The sequence below is a fragment of the Gracilinanus agilis genome, chromosome 3 (assembly GCF_016433145.1).
Source record: "Gracilinanus agilis isolate LMUSP501 chromosome 3, AgileGrace, whole genome shotgun sequence".
NCBI lineage: Eukaryota > Metazoa > Chordata > Mammalia > Didelphimorphia > Didelphidae > Gracilinanus > Gracilinanus agilis.
In genome coordinates, this window is record NC_058132.1 from 7737242 (window position 1) to 7756283 (window position 19042).

The window sequence follows — 19042 nt, forward strand, 5'->3', positions numbered from 1 at the left end:
CCGACTCCCTTCTGGCTAGTTTCTCGCATCCCTGACTAGAACCCGCTGCTGCCTGAGCCCCTCATCCGGCCCCACACAGCACAGGTCAGCCTGTGGGTCAGCAGAGAAACAGGAAGGGCCCGACTGGGCACAGGGAGCCGCGAGAGCCCACGGGGTGGCTGTGGGGTGGCTGCAGGGCCGGGGCAGAGGGAGCTCCTGTTAGGGGCACGTCTGGGAATGGGCACGCGGAGCAGACCATCGTTGGCCCCGTGGGAGCGCCTCCTGTGTGCCCCGCACTGTGCCCGCCACTGGGGACTCCCAGAGGCAAAAAGCACCTCTGAGAACACATGCAGCTGGAGCGAGCTAGAAGCCGGGACGGGGAGACCGAGGGAGGGAGTGGCCAGGAGACCCTGGAGCAGTCAGTGGAACAGGAGCGAGAGCAGGAAGTATTCAGGAGGAGCCCTCGGCGGGGTCAGGGGTCACAGGGAGGTACCCAAGGGGGAGGCTTTGAGGAGAGGCCATGGGGCTGCTCCCCGAGAACACAGCGACGGCTGAGGAGGGGGAGGCACCATCGGCCTCAGGACCTCAGCTGGGAGGGGAAGCAAAGATCCCGGATGATGGACATCCTGGGGAGGCTCAGCGATCGCGGAGCCTTGGGCACGTCCATAGGCAGCAGGGAAGGCCCAGGAGGGGGTGAGGGCCGCGGTCGGGATGGTCTGCCAGAGGAGGCAGGAGGAACGGGCCAGAGGCTCGTGTTGGGGACTTGCTGCCTCTTCATCCAAGACAAGAGGAGCAACCATGGGACGTGAGCAGAGAAGACTCGGCGAATGGCCGCCCAGCGGGGCTGCGGAGCACGGAAGACTTGAGGAGCCTCCGCCGGGCCTGGTGGGCCAAAGATGAGGGAAGGGCCAAAGGACTGCTGCGAGGGCCCAGCTAGGATGCACGGCCTCCAGGTGGAGGAATCCAGGCCGGGGCTTTGCAGGAGGAGGTCGGCTCTGTGGGGCAGGCCAGCGTCTGCCCATTTCGAGGTGTGAAAGCTGACTGCGGCCCCAGCCCTTCAGTACGGTGTCCCGCAGAGAGAGAGCGCAGGGCTGAGCTGGTCCGCCAAGCTCGAGGTTGGGCAGGGAGGTGAGGGCCTCCGGGGGAGGGATGGAGGTGGCCGCGGACACTAGAAAACGGCTCTGAATGCACGGGGAGCTCATCCCCTGGGCTCCCAGAGGAGGCAGGCTTGCCGGTGCTGCCTCGGGGCTGGACGAAGATGGGAAAAGGGGATGAAAGGCAGAAGCTCCGGGAGGATTGCCAGGAAGCACAGGCGGAAATGCCGACCAGGAGAGGGATGCTCGGCCCGAGTCGGGGCACAGCAAGGTGGCCCCCCGTGCCAGCGTGTGCAGAAGGAGCGGGTGGCTGGGACGGCCCCCCGGGCTACCATGAGCCCCGCACCAGGAGGGGCTGCAGGAGCAGATGAGGAAAATGTCTCTAAGAGGCTTCAGGGAATGGCCGGAGGGCAGGCTGTGCCGGGGCCTCTGGGGCGCCAGCATGAGGCGGCTCCACTGGGGAATGCCAGAAAGAACCCAGCGAGGCTCCAGCGAAGCCCTCGGCCCAGTCCGCTCACCCTGGACCGGCGTTTGTTCGGTTGGGCCCAGGCGGGCGAGGGTGCGGCCAGGCTGCCCAGAGTGGTGCAGTGGCTCAGGGGGAGCCCCAGACAGCCTCCGTGGCCCTGGAGCGCTCGTGTCGGGCTGTGGCCGCACTCGCCACGTCGCGGATGGCCAGATCTGGAGGACGGACTCGGGACCCCGCAGGGTCTGGGTGGGCCGCATCCGAGGAGACCACGAATGGCGCTCGATGTGCCCTCCTGCCTCCCGATACCAAAGCTTGGCTGTCGTGGGTCCCGCCGCACCCACGAGGTCCCCTCCTGTCCCCCGGCCCAAGATGGCCGTGATCCTCTACGGGAAGAGGCAGCACCCCAGCCGGACGTGAGGACAGGAGGCCCGAGAGGCAGAGGGGAGCCGGAGTGGGTGGGGCCCTGAATGCCAGGGTCAGGAGTTTGTTTCCCCTGATGTTCTCTGAGTTTGGGGCAGAAAGTTAAAAAAATGATTTGGGCAGCCTGTCCTGGATGGCTTGGAGGAGAGGCTGGAGGGAGGGAGGCCTCTTCAGAGGCTGTGACAGCTCGGGATGCAGGCGGCCCACGGGCCGGGGTGCCAGCCCCCGCCTCCCCCGGCACACTCCGCGGGGCAGCCAGACTGGCCTTCTCACGCTTCTCCCACGCAGCCTCCGTCTCCGGTCTCCCACGGCCCTCCCCCAGCGGCAGGACGGAGTCCCTTTGGGCCTCACGGGTGCTCGGCCATCGCTGGGAGGGACCTAAGCCTCGCCGAGTGATGTGGGAGTGGAGGGAGGACAGAGGGGCCGGCCGGCCGGGGCAGGGCCTGGGCGAGCGGCTCGGTGCCCTGGGCCTCCGTTTGCCCGTCTGTGAGGGGGGGGCCGGGACCCTTTAGGGGACCCCTCACCCGCCCTGTGTTTCAGGAGTCGGTGACGTTCAGGGACGTGGCTGTGGACTTCACCCTGGAGGAGTGGGAACGCCTGGGCCCTGCGCAGAGGGACCTCTACAAGGAGGTGATGCTGGAGAACTACAGGAACCTGGTGTCGCTGGGTGAGGAAGCCCCCCGGGCCCAGAGCCCGGCCCTGACCCCGGCCCTGACCCTGGCCCCCCCCTTCCCCGGAGGCCCCCCGAGCCCTGCCAAACGCCCTCTTTCCCCAGGAGCCGAATTCCCAAGCGCCAAGCCGGAGCTCATCTCGCAGCTGGAGCAGAGCAGAGCGCCCTGGGTGGCGGCAGGAGGAGAGCCCGGCGGCCTCCGGCCAGGTGAGCAGAGCCGAGGCGGGGGCTGGACGGGAGCCTCGGCCTCTCCCCGGCGCTCAGCACGACGCCTGGCCCGAAGTGGCCGCTTCTAAATGTTGCCTGGCTGACTGATCGAGGACTGAAGAGGGGGGACAACCCGATGGTCAGTCGGTCAGTCGGCCAGCGTTTAAGGCAGTCCCTGCCCTCAAGGAGCTCCCTGTCTAACAGGGGAGACAATGAAGGGGGGCACCAGAATTCGGGGGGGGGGCCTTAGAGGAAGCCGGGAAGCTCAGTGGTCAGAGCTAAGGAGGCCAGCCAGAGGACTGCCCCGAGCCCAGAGAAATGGCGTGTTCTGGGATCAGCAGGTGGCGGCAGCTTCAGAGGGGCCCTGAATGCCAGCAGCATTTTGTCTTTGCTCTGGAGGCCGCCGGGAGCCGCTGGACGTTACCGAGTCGGGGTGACACGGTCAGAGCTGCCCTCTAGGGACGCCCCTTTGGGGGCCCAGCGGAGGGAAAGCCCGGAGGCAGGCGGGCCCGGCAGCCCTGCCGCAGGCCAGGCGTCGTGGGTGACGGGGTCTGGGCCGGAGCGATGACGCTCAGAGGAGAGAAGGGCCGAGTCTGAGAGACGGGTCTTGCGCCATCTTGGATATGGGAGAGGGAGAGGGGGAGGCCGGGATGGCTGCCCCTGGCTGCGGAGCCCGAGGCCCGGGAAGTTCTAGGGAAAGCGGCAGCGAGGGAGAACCGTGTCTGCCACACATCCAGCCTGAGAAGGCGTTGGAGGTCAGGAGGGAGGCCGGGGCAAGATGGGCCATCCGAGTAAGTGTGGACAGGAGCTGAGGAGTCTCGTCTGGAGGGAAGAGAGGAGGGCCTGGACCGGGCTGGGAGGGCGCCCTGGGAGGAGGAGGGGAGGCGGAGGAAGATCCTGCAGAGACTGAGATGGAACCTTCAGAGAGGCAGGAAGGGAGGCAGGAAGGGAGGGGACCCCACTTAGCAGGCCAGGAGAGACAGTGTAGACTGCCGAGGACTGGAGAGCGTTGAGGGTGGGAGCTGGCCGGAGGGGGAAGAAGGCAGGGAGAGGAGGCAGAGGAGTTTGGGGAGTTTGGCCACGAGGAGCAGAAGGGCCACATCAGCAAGGCTGGGCGTTTCTGAGGGATAGAGAAGAGGCGGGCGTGTGTGTAGGCAGAATGGAGTGAGCCAGGCAAGGAGAGGTTGAAAACAGGTGAGAAAGGGGTGGGTGGGTGGCTCCGGGCCTAGAGGGCCTACGGACAGGAGGTCCTGGGTTCCGATCTGACCTCAGACACTTCTTAGCTGTGCCCACTGGGCAAACCACCAGCCCCTACCCTTCTGCCTTTTTTCAACACTTACCTTTTGTCATGGAATAAATAGTATCGTTTCTAAGGCAGAAGAATGGCAAGGGCTAGACAACTGGGGTGAAGTGACTTGCCCAGGGTCACCCTGCTGAGAGGCGTCTGGCCAGATTGGAAGCCAGGACTTCCTGATTCTAGGCCTAGCTCTCTAGCCACTGAACTGCCTAGTTGCCCCTCCTATCTGATGCTAAAACAGAAGGTTTTGGTTTTGGTTTTTTCTGAGAGAGAAAGGCTTCCCCATTGGCTCTGTCCACGTGCTGGGCCTCCCTTTGTCCTTTACCTGAGCCCCCTCCTCAGCCAAAAGGGACCTCCTGTCGCCCCTCTCGCCGGGGCGCCCTTTGTCTTCCCTCTGAGACAGGACCCGGAAGGCCAGGACACGAGGCCCGTCTGTGGCCCTCCGCCTTCCCCTGCGTGGGGAATGGGAATCATTTCTTTTTCTCCACAGTTTCAGATGGGCACCGCGAGCCTCAGGCTCTGGCTTCCATGGCACGCTGGGAGGCGCCTGAACCGTCATCGCCTCGGGGAGAAAGGCCGGAAGGGCCCGGAGGAGGGGGCCCAGCGTGTTTCGGAGCGGGAGAAGCCTCAGAACGGGACCACCGGGACGTCGCCGCGACACCCCTTCTCAGCCCCCACCAAGGCTTTGAATGTAACAGATCTGGCAGACGTCCAGGCCCGAGAAGCCCGGCTGCAGCCCGCAGAGAGCCGGCCCAGGGTCAGGAGGGCCGAGAGAGCTCCTGGCCGAGGGCCAGCGCTGAGAAGAGGCCTTTCGGGTGTCCTGAGTGCGAGAGGACCTTCCTTTACCAGTCAGACCTCCTAATCCACCAGAGGAGCCACACGGGGGAGAAGCCCTACAAGTGCAGCGCCTGTGGGAAGGCCTTCAGCAACAGCTCCTACTTCATCCAGCACCACATCATCCACACCGGCGAGAAGCCCTACGCGTGCGCCATATGCGGGAAGACCTTCAGCCAGAGCTCGTCGCTCACGGAGCACCAGCGCATCCACACGGGCGAGAAGCCCTATTCCTGCAAGGAGTGTGGCAAGGCCTTCACGCAGAGCTCGTCACTCATCAAGCACCAGCGCTGCCACACGGGCGAGAAGCCCTTCAAGTGCAAGGAGTGCGGCAAGGCCTACACACAGGTGTCACACGTGGCGCGGCACCGCAAGATCCACACGGGGGAGCGACCACACAAGTGCAGCGAGTGTGGGAAGGCCTTTTTCCACACGGCGTCCCTCACCCAGCACCAGGCCATTCACACCGGAGAGAAGCCCTACAAGTGCAACGAGTGCGGGAAGACCTTCAGCCACAGCTCGTCCCTGACCCAGCACCAGCGCGTCCACACCGGCGAGAAGCCCTACGAGTGCAGCGACTGCGGCAAATCCTTCAGCCACAGCTCGTCCCTGACCCAGCACCAGCGCATCCACACCGGCGAGAAGCCCTACGGCTGCAACGAGTGCGGGAAGGCCTACACCCAGATCTCCCACCTCATGCGCCATCAGACCGTCCACGTGGGGGAAAAGCCCTACGTGTGCAACGAGTGCGGGAAGGCCTTCAGCCACACGTCCTCCTTTACCCAGCACCTGACGGTCCACACCGGAGAGAAGCCCTACAAGTGCGGCGAGTGTGGGAAGACCTTCAGCCAGAACTCATCCCTCACGCGACACTTGAGGATTCACACTGGAGAGAAGCCCTATGTGTGCAAGGAGTGTGGGAAGCGTTACACCCAGGTTTCCCACCTCATCCAGCACAAGAGAATTCACACTGGGGAGAAGCCGTACCGCTGCGGCGAGTGTGGGAAGGCCTTCAGCCGGAGCACACACCTCAACGAACACCAGAAGATCCATACCGGAGAGAAGCCCTACACGTGTCACACGTGTGGGAAGTCGTTTAGCCACAGCTCATCTCTTAATCAACATCAGAGGATTCATACCGGAGAGAAACCCTACGAATGTGATGACTGTGGGAAAACCTTCAGCCAGAGCATACACCTGATTCAGCATCAGAGGATTCACACTGGCGAGAAACCCTACGAATGTAACGAATGTGGAAAGGCCTACACCCAGATTTCCCACCTCCTTCAGCACCAGAAAATTCATGCTGGAGACCTCCTAGGAATGTAGCAATTGTGGGAAGGTCTTCAGTTGGCACGTACGCCAGACCAAGCACGAGAGAGAGAGACCCTAGCAGTGTTGGTTTGGAAGAGCATCTCCATAGAGTGAACCCTCATTGCCCAACATGCTGAAGGAAAATCTTACCAGACATTGGAGGCTACATCCTGGAGATAATCCAGTTTGGGGGAAAGCCCATTTCCGACCATTCACTTGGATAAATTCCCTCCCCACCAGATCGCCCATCTCTGGACCGCTTTGTTTCTAGGGATGCCGTAAGAGAAAATGGTTTCTGCCCCAACCCTCCCCCCAGCTCCATTCCCTCCATGCCGACCCATCTGCTGCCATACAGTTTCTTCAGATTGAGGGTGGGGAGGCTGCTCATCCGTGACAAATCCTTTTTCAGAACCACAGTAGAAAATTATTTCTTGAGCCCGCTACAGCGAGAGTATCATGAAAGACAAACCTTGAGAACACGAGTAGCCAGCCACAAGCGATCTCTCCAGGATCCAGTGTTTATGTCCACCACAGAGGGAGATCTGAGGGAGCAGATTTCACGTCCCCACCGGGATCTGAACAACACCCCTGCCCCAACGTGTGTGGCAGGGAGAGCCCTGCGCCTGCGTGTTCTCCCGTGGTCTTCATTCATGTTTCTGGTACTTGAATTTCACTTTGCTGTCTTGTGTACCTTCCTCTTCTCGTGTCTCCCTTTCTTAAAAAAATACTTTCCTTTTCCAGTGTAGTTATCATTATTATTCCACACTTCCATGGGTTGTTCCCATGCCTGTGTTATTCGTTGCGGCAAGTGCACCAAGTAAAATCCGTCATTTGCTGTGCCCTTGACAGCCAGTGGGCCTCCTCTGCATCTGGCATGCTGCCTCTAACTTGGTTTCCTCAGTGACACTCATCACATTCCTCTTCTCATTCAAATATGTCCTTGTTCCTCAGGCCAGTCTGGGGAATGCCAGAACCCAACTTCTTGCACAAGAAGTTTCCAGATAGCCAGCCATCCTCCCACCAGATTGTTGGCTCCCTGGCGTCAGCCATTTGTGGCCATGCCGAAAGGAAATACCCCAGCCCCACCCACCCCCCGCCGCCCCTAGAAGCCACGATCCTTTCCCCCACTTAAGGTCTTTAAGCAAGAAGTAGGAAGATCCTTTAGTCGGTTGCCAGATCAGGTAGAGGTTAGATTAGATGTCCTCTGAAGGCCTTTCAGCTGCGGGATTCTGGAGTCCATTCATGTTGGCCACTGAGGTCCTAGGTTGACCCTTACCTTCCAGCTCCATTTCTCCTTTTCTTTCATAGGTTTATGAAATTTTGCACCAGAAGAGACCTAAGGAGTCATCTATTCCACTCCTCTCATCTTACAGATGAGGAAACCAAGGCCAAGAGAAATGATTTGCCCAAGGTCATACACGCAGTCAAGGGCAAAGCCAGGATTCTAACCCAGGTCCCCCGATTCCAAACCCAGCACCCAACCTCTGAGCCATGTTCCTTCCGGCCATGTTTTCCAAAATATTTCTTCACGGCCACATGCCATGTAAGAAGCAAGCTTCCTTCTTGGCCATGTTGTCTCGTGCCCTTGGGACTGACGTATATTTAGGGATTCCCACTGGGTGGGTGGAGGGTGGAGGGTAGGGCCCCTTTCTCACTGGTGGAATTTGGCTTCAGTGTTCCCTACAATGTGGATTCTTCAGAGATGATATTTCTGGCCGCTTTGTGGCCAAAGCAAGCATTTAAGCTTCAGCTTCCATATTTGATCTTCCAGTAAATAGACTGAATTTCTTTAAGTATTAACTGATTTGATCTCTTTGCTGTCGAAGGGACTCAAGACTCTTCTCAAGCACCACAATTTGAAAGTGTCAATTTGGCAGTGCTCAGCCTTTCGTGTAGTCCAACGCTCCCAGCCGTACGTCGCTCCTGGAAAAACCCTCTCTCAGAGGCCATTGAATCCAATTCATTTCATTTTACAGGTGAGAAAACTGAGACCTAGAAGCAGGCGGCAAGTTGCCCAAGGTCCCTTAGCTCCTTACAGGTAATCTAGCTCAAAGCCTCCTCATGTTACAGAGATGAAAGCAGAGCTCAAAAAAGGACGGGAACGATGGCCATCCAGTGAGTCTTCAAGTCCTATGACCCTCTGACCTCAGGTCTTCTGGCACCTCAGAGCCTTGTACCTTGCTTGTACCTTCATACTTTCCTTTGTTTCAGGCCTTGCCCTCCCTTCTTAGCCCCTTGAAGACTCTTCTGCCGATAGAATGTCTGAGCCGTAAAGGAACTGACTGGCAATTTAGTCCAACTCCACCCCATCCCTGGGCACTGCCACCGCCACCCTTTGTAGTTGGGGAAACTGAAGTCCAGAGAAGAAAAAGAGACAAGCCCAGGGTTACATGGCGATTTAAAAGATGTTCTAGAAATGAACTCACAAAATTTCAGAGTTGGAAAGGACCCCGGGAGATTTAGACCAGCGAACAGGAATCTCTGACCTGTGGCCAAATAGACTGTCCTTAAAGACTTCCAATGAAGGGGAGGGTCTAATCCTTACGTGTACCCCTTTACAATTCCTCCCATCATTCCTGGTTCTTAGCTCAGTGGCCAAGCCAAACAAGTCTCTCTACCCTATTAAGAAACTTCCAAGTACCTGAAAGCAGCCATCCTAAACCTTCTCCAGATTAAACATTCCCAATTCCTTCAGCTGATCGGCATGGGCTCGAGCCTCCTCACCATTCTGGTCATTGTCTTCTGGACACTCTCCAGTTCATCCATATCCTCCTTATCTGTGGGGCTTGGGAGCGAACACAGATCCGGAAAGAATGGAACTCTCACCTCCAGATTCTCAGAATGCAGCCCAGGATTGTCCTGGTTATTTTGGCCCCTCATCATAGTGCTGACTCATTTCAAGGCTGCCGGCCATGAAAGTCCCCAGATGTTTTTCAGACAACTGGCTCTCTAGCCATACTTGGCCCGTCTTGGACCCGTGAAGTCAATTTTAGGGACTCAAATAGAACACCTTTAAATGTATCTCTAAATTTCGGCTTATTTGATCCAGCCCAGTGAACCAGCCTGTCGAGACCTTTTGGGACTGTGATCTCGCCATCCAGCGGATTAGCTCCTGATCTCTCCAGCTTCTCTCACCTCCCTCCATATTTGAGAAGGATGATGATATTTCAATATAGCTAACTACACGTCACAGCTCCGAGCACAGATCCCTGGGGCGCTCCACTGGGGAGACCTTTTAAATCCACACCGAACTGTGAAAGGCTGTTCTTTGAGTCCCTCCATTCATTCAACCATTTTGGAAGGAACCCAATAGTACTGCTGCATAGCTCACGTCGCCATCTTTTCCCCCAAGAATAGAATGCAATGTTTTGTTAGCTGCAATTCAGATAGGCTCTGTCTATCAGTTTAGAAACCCTGTCCTAGAAGGAGATAAATCTGGCATTACCAAGCTTTGGAAAACCATGCTGGATCTGGGTAAACATTGTTTCCCAGGCATTAGTCATCTTTTCAATACTTTGTTCTAAAGTTTTTTTTTCTTTTTTTTTAAACCTGTAACTTCTATGTATTGGCTCCTTGGTGGAAGAGTGGTAAGGGTGGGCAATGGGGGTCAAGTGACTTGCCCAGGGTCACACAGCTGGGAAGTGTCTGAGGCCAGATTTGAACCTAGGACCTCCCATCTCTAGGTCTGGCTCTCAATCCACTGAGCTACCCAGCTGCCTCTTTTGTTCTAAAGTTTTGCTAATAGTTTGCAGATTCCATTCTCTTTTTTTCTGAAAACCAGGATATTTTACCTTTTTCCAATCCTGTAATAGTAGAAACAATAATAATAGCTAGCATTGATACAGCACTTGAATTACAAAGTACTTTACAAATATCTCATTTTATCCTCACAATCCTGGGGAGTAGGTGTTATTAGTGTTCCCATTTTTATGGATGAGGCAGAAAGAGAGGTTAAGTGATTTGCCCAGAATCACAGAGTTAGGACTGAATTTGGATTTGAACCCAGGTCTCCTGTTCAAGGTCTAGTGCTCTGTCCAGTATGTCACAGAGCTTGTATCTCTTCCATTGACTATAATTTTTCAACTATCACTCACAGTGACTTGGGTAATCACATGGGATCATAGATGTAGGGCTGGAATAGAGGCCATCTAGTCCAACTCCTTTGTTTTACAGATGGGGAACACAGTCTGGAAGGATTGAGTTATTCAATTACACGGCTAGTATTCTGCATACCTGGGATTCGAACCCAGGTCCTCAGATTTCAGACCTTTGGATTAAGTGACTTGAATTTATCAAGAGTGGGTAGGTACCTTTTTACCATCTTCTTCCTTATCCCAGTATCAGCTCCATTAGCCATTTTGGTTCTGTCCTCTCCAGGTCAAGGACCATTGTCCAGGGGCATCTGGATGGGCACAGCCTATAGAGTGCCAGGCCTGGAATAAGGAGGACCTGGGTTCAAATCTGACACTTCCTCACTGTGTCCCTGGGCAAGTCACTTAACCCCCTTAAGTTTCTTAGTTATTACTAAGACAGAAATTAAAGACTAAATTAAAAAAAAAATTAAAGACCATTGTCCTTAGCAGAGCAAACATTCAAAAAAGCCATCATTCACACTAAGCAGCAATTCTCTCCCTTCTGTCCTCCAACATCCTTTTGGTTGTCCTCAGCCTCCCTTGCCAGCCCCGGCTCATTCTGGGCTTTAGCATCAATGATTCAATTCTTGCAGGCCTTCCCTGGTATGTGCTCTTCTTTCTTCCATACACTCAAACTCATACTGAAAATCGAGTCCCCGGTGTATCCAAATCAGTCTGCTCAGAAAATGGCTTTTCTTCATCTTCATGACTGGTTCTCTGTGTCTTCGGAATTTTATTTTTGAATTTCCCATCCCTCCCAGGTGGATTCCCCCAGCAGAATTTTATTCCATCAGTTTGACCTAGCTTTCCCTTGAGCCCTTTAGATCTAATCTCTCCAGGTCTTTCTTGGCATGCCCCGCCTTCTCCTCCATCACAGACCCCTGGAAAGCACAGCCAAAAGCAGGCAATCCTTTGTTGTTCCCTGTTATAAGAATTTAGAATTCCCTCTTGCTGAATCCTCCATTTTCTGAAGAGTGAGATTACCATTGAGGCAAATCATTAGCTTCTCTACATTTAACAGAGGAAGACCTCGGACAGATGTCTCAAAAACTGTAGTCTCCTGTTGCTGCTGCATTATTCTTTTCTGCCAGGTGTGTGCCATTTCTTCTTTCTGTAGTATATCCTAGTGGCTAAATTGCCGCTGTGCCCTCCTTTGATCTTCACCCAAACTCTCTCCACAGCCCATTGTCCTCTCTAGTTCCTGGCTTTCCTCTCGTGAATACTAGACAGCACTTAATGCTTTCCTTGTCATCTCGGTGGATCCATCCTGTTTCCTTCGAATAAGGCTTTACCCATAAAGCACCACATTCCAGGCATGGGTCTCATTTGATAGCTATGAGGTCCGACACGGATACCCTTCTACGAGGACCCCTTGTTTGCTGCTTGTCCTTCTGTATGTATACATTTGTGGCCATGGGTCTTACTATTGGTTCCTGTCGTGGGTTTTTGTCTCCTCTGAACCTCAACTGCTACTAACTTGTTTCTCTAGTTAAGGGCTATATGTTGAGATGAGAGCTCTCTCCTTCCCTCCTCCTTTTCCCTTCAGCTCCCTTTAGAATCAGTGAGCAAGTCACCAGGCAAATACATTGGGGATTTTAAGCGCTGGTCCAAACTTTTCATTCCCCTGTTCAGGGACTGCTGGGGCACCCATGCGGGAGGCCGGCCTTCTTTGCACCCTCAGTAGTAACCCTCCAAATCCAAGAGGTGCCCCCAATCTTGGGGCACTTTTAAGCTTTAGCAGCTCCTGGTCCTACAACTGGTTCTCCAATTTCTGTAACTCCAGAGGCTCCAGGGGCAGCCTCAGGCACCTCCTGGACAACTCGCCTCATCTCCGTCTCCCTCAGTTTCCTCATCTGTAAAATGGGGTGGCTATAGCCCCTCCCTCCCCGGCGGATCTTAGAGCCTTAGCGAGGGGCACGCCTTTAGCCCCTGGCTGAGGGTTGGAATAACCCACGGGCTGGGGAGGTCCAAGCATCGAAGCGCCGGGCAGGCCGCTGCTTCCCTCAGCAGCTCTCGGGACAGGCTGGCCCTCGGCCCCCAACACTCCGCGGGCACACGAGTCCTCGGCTCTGTGATGCTCCCAGGGCAGGGGCCTGTAGCGGAGAAAAGAGCCCTGCGCCTTCCCCTGGGCCCTGCTGCCCGCCCTCTCTCCGGCCTCCTCCTCCTCCCTCCCCCGCGCATTTATTAAGCGCCTATGGTGTGCGGGGCCGCAGGCCAGAGAGTCAAGGCTGACCCTCCGGGGCCGCCTCTCCCACCCTGATTCACGGACGTCCCCACAGGGCACGCTAAGTTCCAGGACCGCGCCGCAGATTCACGCAGTGCCCGAAGGCCTTCCCAAGGGAGTCCCACAAGCGTAATGAGGCTCCCCCAGCCCAGCCCCTCATCGTAGGACCGGGGAGGGTGCTCGGGGACCGCCCGTCTGACCGAGAAACCCAGCCTCAGGATGGAAAGGAGGGGCAGGGGAGGCGCCTCCGCATGGTGTCCTCATTGGCTGCCGCCCGCGCGTCCAGGAGGTTGCCATAGAGACCCCCGAAGCCGGAAGTACCCCAGTAGGGATATGCGCACTGGTGAGCTCCTGTTGCCATGGAGACGGCCCCCTCCCAGACCGCCACCGGTTGTCCTGGAGAAGGAGACGCCTAGCGTTAGTCACGGTCCCAAGAAGCTCGAGAGCAGGGTGGGCTCGGTGCGCAAGCGCAATGGTGATGCTTCCGCGCCTCAGCCGAAGGGGGACCAATCCCAGGGGAGGATCTATTAGGCCCGCCCCTCGCGCTGCCCTCGCCTCCCGTGCCGCAATCGACCAATCAGGAGAGTCTATCGTGGTGGTGACGTCACCAGGGAGCCACCTCCTTGGGCAAGCCCCTCTCGGCCCCTCCCCCTCGCACCCCGCCCCCCCCAGCAGGAAGGGTGCTTGGAGATCCCTGGGATCCCAATCCATTTGGCAGGCGGGGAAACTGAGTCCCAGAGAGGGTCACCCAGCAGGCCCCGCGGTCTGGACCTGGCTGACCTCCTTCGGACCCGACCTAGAGAGGGTAAGCGAGCGCCCTGGGGCCAAGGAGCACAGCCAGCCTCAGTGGTGGTGGTAGTGGTGGTGGTGAGGAGCCGTTCCCAGAGGGGAAGGGGAGAGTCTGGGAGGTGCTTAGAGATCGCTGGCTGGAGAGTGGGAAGGAGGTGCTTAGAGATCCTCCTGCCTCACTTACCGCAGTGGCCTCGGACACGAATCCCAAAGGGTTCTGTGTGGAGGGGGGAGTTCCCCAAGCTGAGGCTCCCAAGGACGGACCCCTCGAGCCCAGAGAGAGAAGATGGGGGGGGGTGACTGGCGGGAAACCTTTACTGTATTTGTCAGGCCCCTGAGCAGCGCGGGGGGCCTCCCTGCAGAGGGGACGCCTGCCCTGGTGAAGGGGGGCGGGATGCCCTCTGAGGATCCCTATCGAGGGAGGGCTGTGCCCCATCTCATCCTCGGAGCCCCTGCCAGGAGAGCTGAGGACCCAGGGAGCATCTCCCACTCTTCCCTGCCATTCCTCCCGGCTTGCCAGCAGGTCAGGTTAGCAGCACAGACGGTGCCAGGGAGCTGGGCTTGCCCTTCCAGCTGCTGCTGGTTCTCTCAGGCAGGAGCAGAGTCTCTGGCGGGCAGAGGGGAAAGGCAGGCAGGCCTCAGGGGCCAGAGGTGGCCAGGACGGGCGCCTGGTGCCTGCCAGCCGGCCTGACTTGGCTCCTGGGGCCTGAGGCAGGGGGCTCTTAGAGGCAGGCCGGGCATCCTCAGAGCCACTCACACCAGAGGGAGCTCCCTGCCTCTCTTCCTCCCCAGGGTCAGGCCCAGCCACTGCCGGGGTCTCTTGCCCCACAGGAGGGTCCAGAGAAGGCGGCAGGACAATGACCCAGATTTGGGCCCAAAGGGCAGATGGAGGTCCCCCCCGCCCATGAAGGATTGTGGGGATCTGTGAGGCCCCGCTGACTCTTTGCAGATTTGCCAGTGACAAAGCTGGGTTCCCTCCCTGGGAGACCTAGAACAAAGCTGGAACCCTGGCTCAAACCTGCTTCCCAAGTGTCTGACATGGGAGTGAATAGTGGGGTTCCTGGGTGCAGATGAGGAGAGGCAGGGCCAGAGGTGGCCCTTCCTATGGAGGCTGACCAGAAACTTGGCCGGGTCTCGAGGACGTTGAGTCACATAGAAGGAATGGAGTCTGGGGCTGGTGTGCCTGCTCAGATGACAGGGGGTCGCCGAAGCTCTGATCTGGGGTTCCTCTTCCGGGAGGGACATGGGTAAGCAGAGCAATGGCCAGCCAGAGGCCGCCAAGATGTCAGAGGGCCAAAAGGCCTTCCCTGCCTCTCCATCCCTGCCCCATGTCCAAAGGCTTCTCCACCCTGCTGCTCTGCGCTCAGGCTCAAACGTCCATTCCACCTCTGGTGGTCCAGGCTCCAAGGTCCCTGGGAGTTCCCTCCTGGCCTTGGCCATCCCTTCTGTGGCCTCTCCCTGCTCCAGGGACTCCATAATCTCTGACTTGCTTCCTGGCTCTGGGCCACAGCCACACCACCGGTAAGGGTCAAAGGTCCCTCCTGCCCCTGAGGGAGTGGGAAAAGGAAAAGTGTGGAGGATCCTGGTGCCCAGCCATCTGCTTAGACTGGAGCCCACATGTAGGGGAGGAGCAGGAGGCAGTGGGCAGCCGAGTGGTGCAGTGGATGGAGTGCTGGGCCTGGAGTCTTCTTTCTGAGTTCAGATCCACCCTCCTAGTTACTCATCGTACAATATCTCTGATACTGGATACAGTGTTCTCCTGGTTCTACTCATACAAGTCTTTCCAGGGTTTCCCGAAATCATCCTGCCCATCATTTCTTAGGGCGCATAGTATTCCATTAGAATCTCATATCCCAACTGGTTCAGCCATTTGCCCCCTGGATGGACGTCCCCTTATTTCCAATTCTTTGCCACCACAAAAAGAGCTGCTAGAAATACTTTTGTCCAAGAAGGTCCTTTCCCACCATCTTTGATCTCTTTGGGACATCAACCTAGCAGCAGTATGGCTGGGTCATCAAAGGGTCTGTGAAGTTTTACAGCCCTTCAGGCATGATTCCATATTGCTCTCCATAATGGTGCTACAGGTTCACAACTCCACCAACAGCGTATTAGTGTCTCCATTTTTTGGCGTCCCCTCCAGCATTTATCATTTTCCTCTTTTATCTTTAAGCCAATCTAGGTGTGAAGCAGTCTCTAAAAGTTATTTTAATTGGCATTTCTCTAGTCAGTAGTGATTTGGAGCATGTTTTCATGTGACAATAGATAGCTTTGATTTCTTCATCTGAGAATTTGAGAATTGCCTGCTCATATCCTTTGACCGTCTGCCAATTGGGAAATGCTTTGTGTTCTTATAAATTTGACTCAGTTCTCTATTTGAGAACTTTCAGAGACCTTTTTGCCAAGAGACTTTTGCTATAAAAATGTTTTTTCTTTCCCTTATAATCTTGAGGTTGCATTGATTTTATTTGTGCAAAACCTTTTTTAATTTAATGTATTCAAAAGTAACCATTTTCTACCTCCTAATGTTCTCGTTTGGCCCTAAATTTTCCTTTTATCCATAATTCCTAGAGGTAAATTATTCTCTGCTCCTCTAATTTATTTATGATATCACCCTTTAGTTTTAAATCATGTATCCATTTGACTTTCTCTTGGCATATGGTGTGACATGTTGATCTATGACTAGCTTCTGCCATACTCTTTTCCAGTATTTGTCAGATAGTGAGTTCTTCTTCCCAAAAGCTGGTGTCTTTGGGTTTAGGAAACCTTGGGTTACTAGGGTCATTTCTTGCTGGGTGGCAAGTGCCTGATCTCTTCCATTAATCCACTACTCTGTTTCTTAGACAGTCCTAGATGGTTTTGATAATTGCCACTTTTTAATACAGGTAGGACCCCCACCCTTCATATTTTTCCCATTATTTTCCTCAATATTCTTGCCCTTCTTATTGTTCTGGATGAATTATTATTTTTATTTTTTCTAGCTACATGAAATAATTATTTGGTAGTTTGCTTGGTATGACTCTTAATAGTTAAATTAATTTAGATAAAATTGTCTTTATTATTATGTTGGCTCAGCCTACCCATGAGTAATTAATGTTTTTCCATTCATTTTTCCAATGGTTTTTTTTGGGTAAAAATTGTTTTGTAGTTGTGTTCCTATAGTTTTGGGGTTTGTCTTGGCAGGTAGATCCCTAGGCTTTTGTATTGTGTATAGATATCTTAAATGGAATTTCTCTTTCTCTCTTGCTGTTGCACCTTATTGGCAATATATAGAAATGCTGGTGATTTAGGTGGGTTTATTTTATAACCTGTAACCTTGCTAAAATTGTTGATTTTTTATATTAGTTTTTTTGGTTGATTCCCTAGGATACTCTAAGTATACTATCATATCATCTACAAAGAGTGCTAGTTTTATTTCCTCATTTCCTACTCTAATTCCTTTGGTTTCTTTATCTTCTGTTATTGCTAAAGCTAGCATTCCTTATTAGTGGAGTTGTGAACTGATCCAACCATTCTGGAGGGCAATTTGCTGCTATAAAGGGCTATAAAGCTGCATATTCTTTGATCCAGTAAAAAAATATACCATTGCTGGGTCTGTATCCCAAAGAGATAATGAAAAGGGGGAAAGGACCTACTTGTACAAAAATGTTTATAGCAGCTCTTTTTGTGGTGGCAAAGAATTGGATATTGAGGGGATATGCATCCATTGAGGAATGGCTGAACGAACTGTGGTACATGTTGGTGATGGAATACTATTGTGCTACAAGAAATGATAAGTAAAATGATTTCAGGAAAAGCTAGAAAGATCTGTGGGAACTGATGCAGTGTGAAATAAGCAGAACCAGGATAACCTTACTTCACCCCTGATCTTATGGGAAAGGTTCTACCTTGTAGGATGGAGAACATTTTTTATCCTGAGCCTTTGGAATTGTCTTGGATCATTGTATTGCTAGGAATAGCTAAATCATTCACAGTTGATTATCATACAATGTTGCTGTAACTGTATACAGTGTTCTCTTGGTTCTTCTCATTTCACTTCACATCAGTTCATGTAAGTCTTTCCAGGTTTTCCTGGACCCCTCCAGATCATCATTTCTCATAGCCCAATGGTATAGAATTGCCTTTCTGATCTCATCCAAAGAACTAAAGGAGATTAGACCTGGAAGGAACCCGAGAGTTCCTTCAGCCTAACTGCTCCTTTTGCAGAGGAACAAACCAAGGCCCAGAGAGAGGGAGGTCATCCATAGATGGCTGCTGGCAGAACTGGGTCTCTTATTTCTCTTACTCTTTCCACCCTAACTTTCCTCATTCTCCTACTTTCATTTTCCTGGCCAAGAGATATTTTTGTGACATTTTTCTTTCCATTTTCATTCAGCCCAAAAGTCTACTATGGAGGCAAATGAGTCTTCTCCAAAGCCCAACTTTTCTGGAGATGAATCCCAGGAAGTAACAATGGAAAAGCCAGCAAGGCCCATCTTCTGGGACCCCAAATGTGGACACATCTGTGATACATTAGAGAGTCAGAAGGCAGCTTCCATAAGTCAAACTCAGGAGGAATCTGTTTTCTGGGAAAGAAAAGGTTTCAGACAGGTAGTAGTCAATCAAACAAAAGCCCCTAAGGAAGAGAAAGGACAACAATATAATGAATTTGGAAAGAGCTTAAATCTGAGCTCAGACCTGGCTATGACTCTCAACACAGAGCCTCTCAGAGGGAGACCCCATCAATATGAGACCTGTGCTAAAAGCTTTAGGCAGATTTCTGACCTGATTAAACACCAGGTAATCCATGCCAGAGCAAAACCCTATGAATGCAGTGAGTGTGGGAAGGCCTTCAGTCAGCGCTCCAACTTTTTTCGACACCAGAGAATCCATATGGGAAACAGACCCTATGAGTGTTCTGAATGTGGGAAACTCTTCAGACACAGCTCATCCCTTATCCAGCACCAAATAACCCATACCGGAGAGAAGCCGTACAGGTGCAAGAACTGCGGCAAAGCCTTCAGCCGGAACACCTATCTGACTCAGCACCAGAGAATCCACACCGGAGAGAAGCCCTACGAATGTTGCGTGTGTGGGAAAACCTTCCGCCTCCGCTCAACCCTGACTCAGCACCAGATCATCCACACCGGAGAGAAGCCCTACGAGTGCAACGAATGCGAGAAGGCCTTCAGCCAGTTCTCTACTCTCATCCGACACCAGAGAACCCATTCTGGAGAGAAAGCCTAGTGATGGCATGGTGCCAGACGAGCTGTGGATTGAGCAGGAACAGAGGGGTCGGGACTCTTGGCTTCTGGTCCTGGATCTGCTGCCTCCTGCCTCCATTCTCTCAACTACAGCCTTTGGGATCTCAGGTTAGTCCCCCCTTTCTTCAGCTGTAAAGTTAAGAATTGATGATGGCCAAGATCCCTCCCTACTGGTTAACTCTGTAATGTAGGGACGTCCATTCATTCATCACCATTTTTGAGATGAGCAAAGGGCTTCCGAATGACAAATTCTGTGATTTAGTGTCTAGAGAATGGAGTTCTAAGCACAAAGGCCCGTGTTCAAATCCTGCTTCCAACACGGAATGTTCAACAAACATTTATTAAACCCCTACTTTGTGCCGGGTACTGGGCTAG

General features: G+C 54.0%; 1 protein-coding gene across 1 annotated transcript; it reads left to right on the plus strand.

Moving 5' to 3' along the window:
- Window positions 1-1515: 1515 nt before the first annotated feature.
- Window positions 1516-18650, plus strand: LOC123240703 (zinc finger protein 420-like). The gene is made up of 5 exons (XM_044668423.1): window positions 1516-1952; window positions 2472-2626; window positions 2735-2799; window positions 4896-6292; window positions 18218-18650. The coding sequence occupies exons 1-5, from the start codon at window positions 1516-1518 to the stop codon at window positions 18648-18650; spliced, it is 2487 nt and encodes an 828-aa protein (XP_044524358.1).
- The last annotated feature ends 392 nt before the right edge of the window (window positions 18651-19042 follow it).

Coding starts and splice junctions, on each gene's coding strand:
- LOC123240703 (XM_044668423.1), top strand. CDS start 1,516: ATGAGGCGGCTCCACTGGGGAATGCCAGAAAGAACCCAGCGAGGCTCC. Junction 2,627..2,734: donor CAGGAACCTGGTGTCGCTGG/GTGAGGAAGCCC, acceptor CTCTTTCCCCAG/GAGCCGAATTCCCAAGCGCC. Junction 2,800..4,895: donor AGCAGAGCAGAGCGCCCTGG/GTGGCGGCAGGA, acceptor GCCCAGGGTCAG/GAGGGCCGAGAGAGCTCCTG.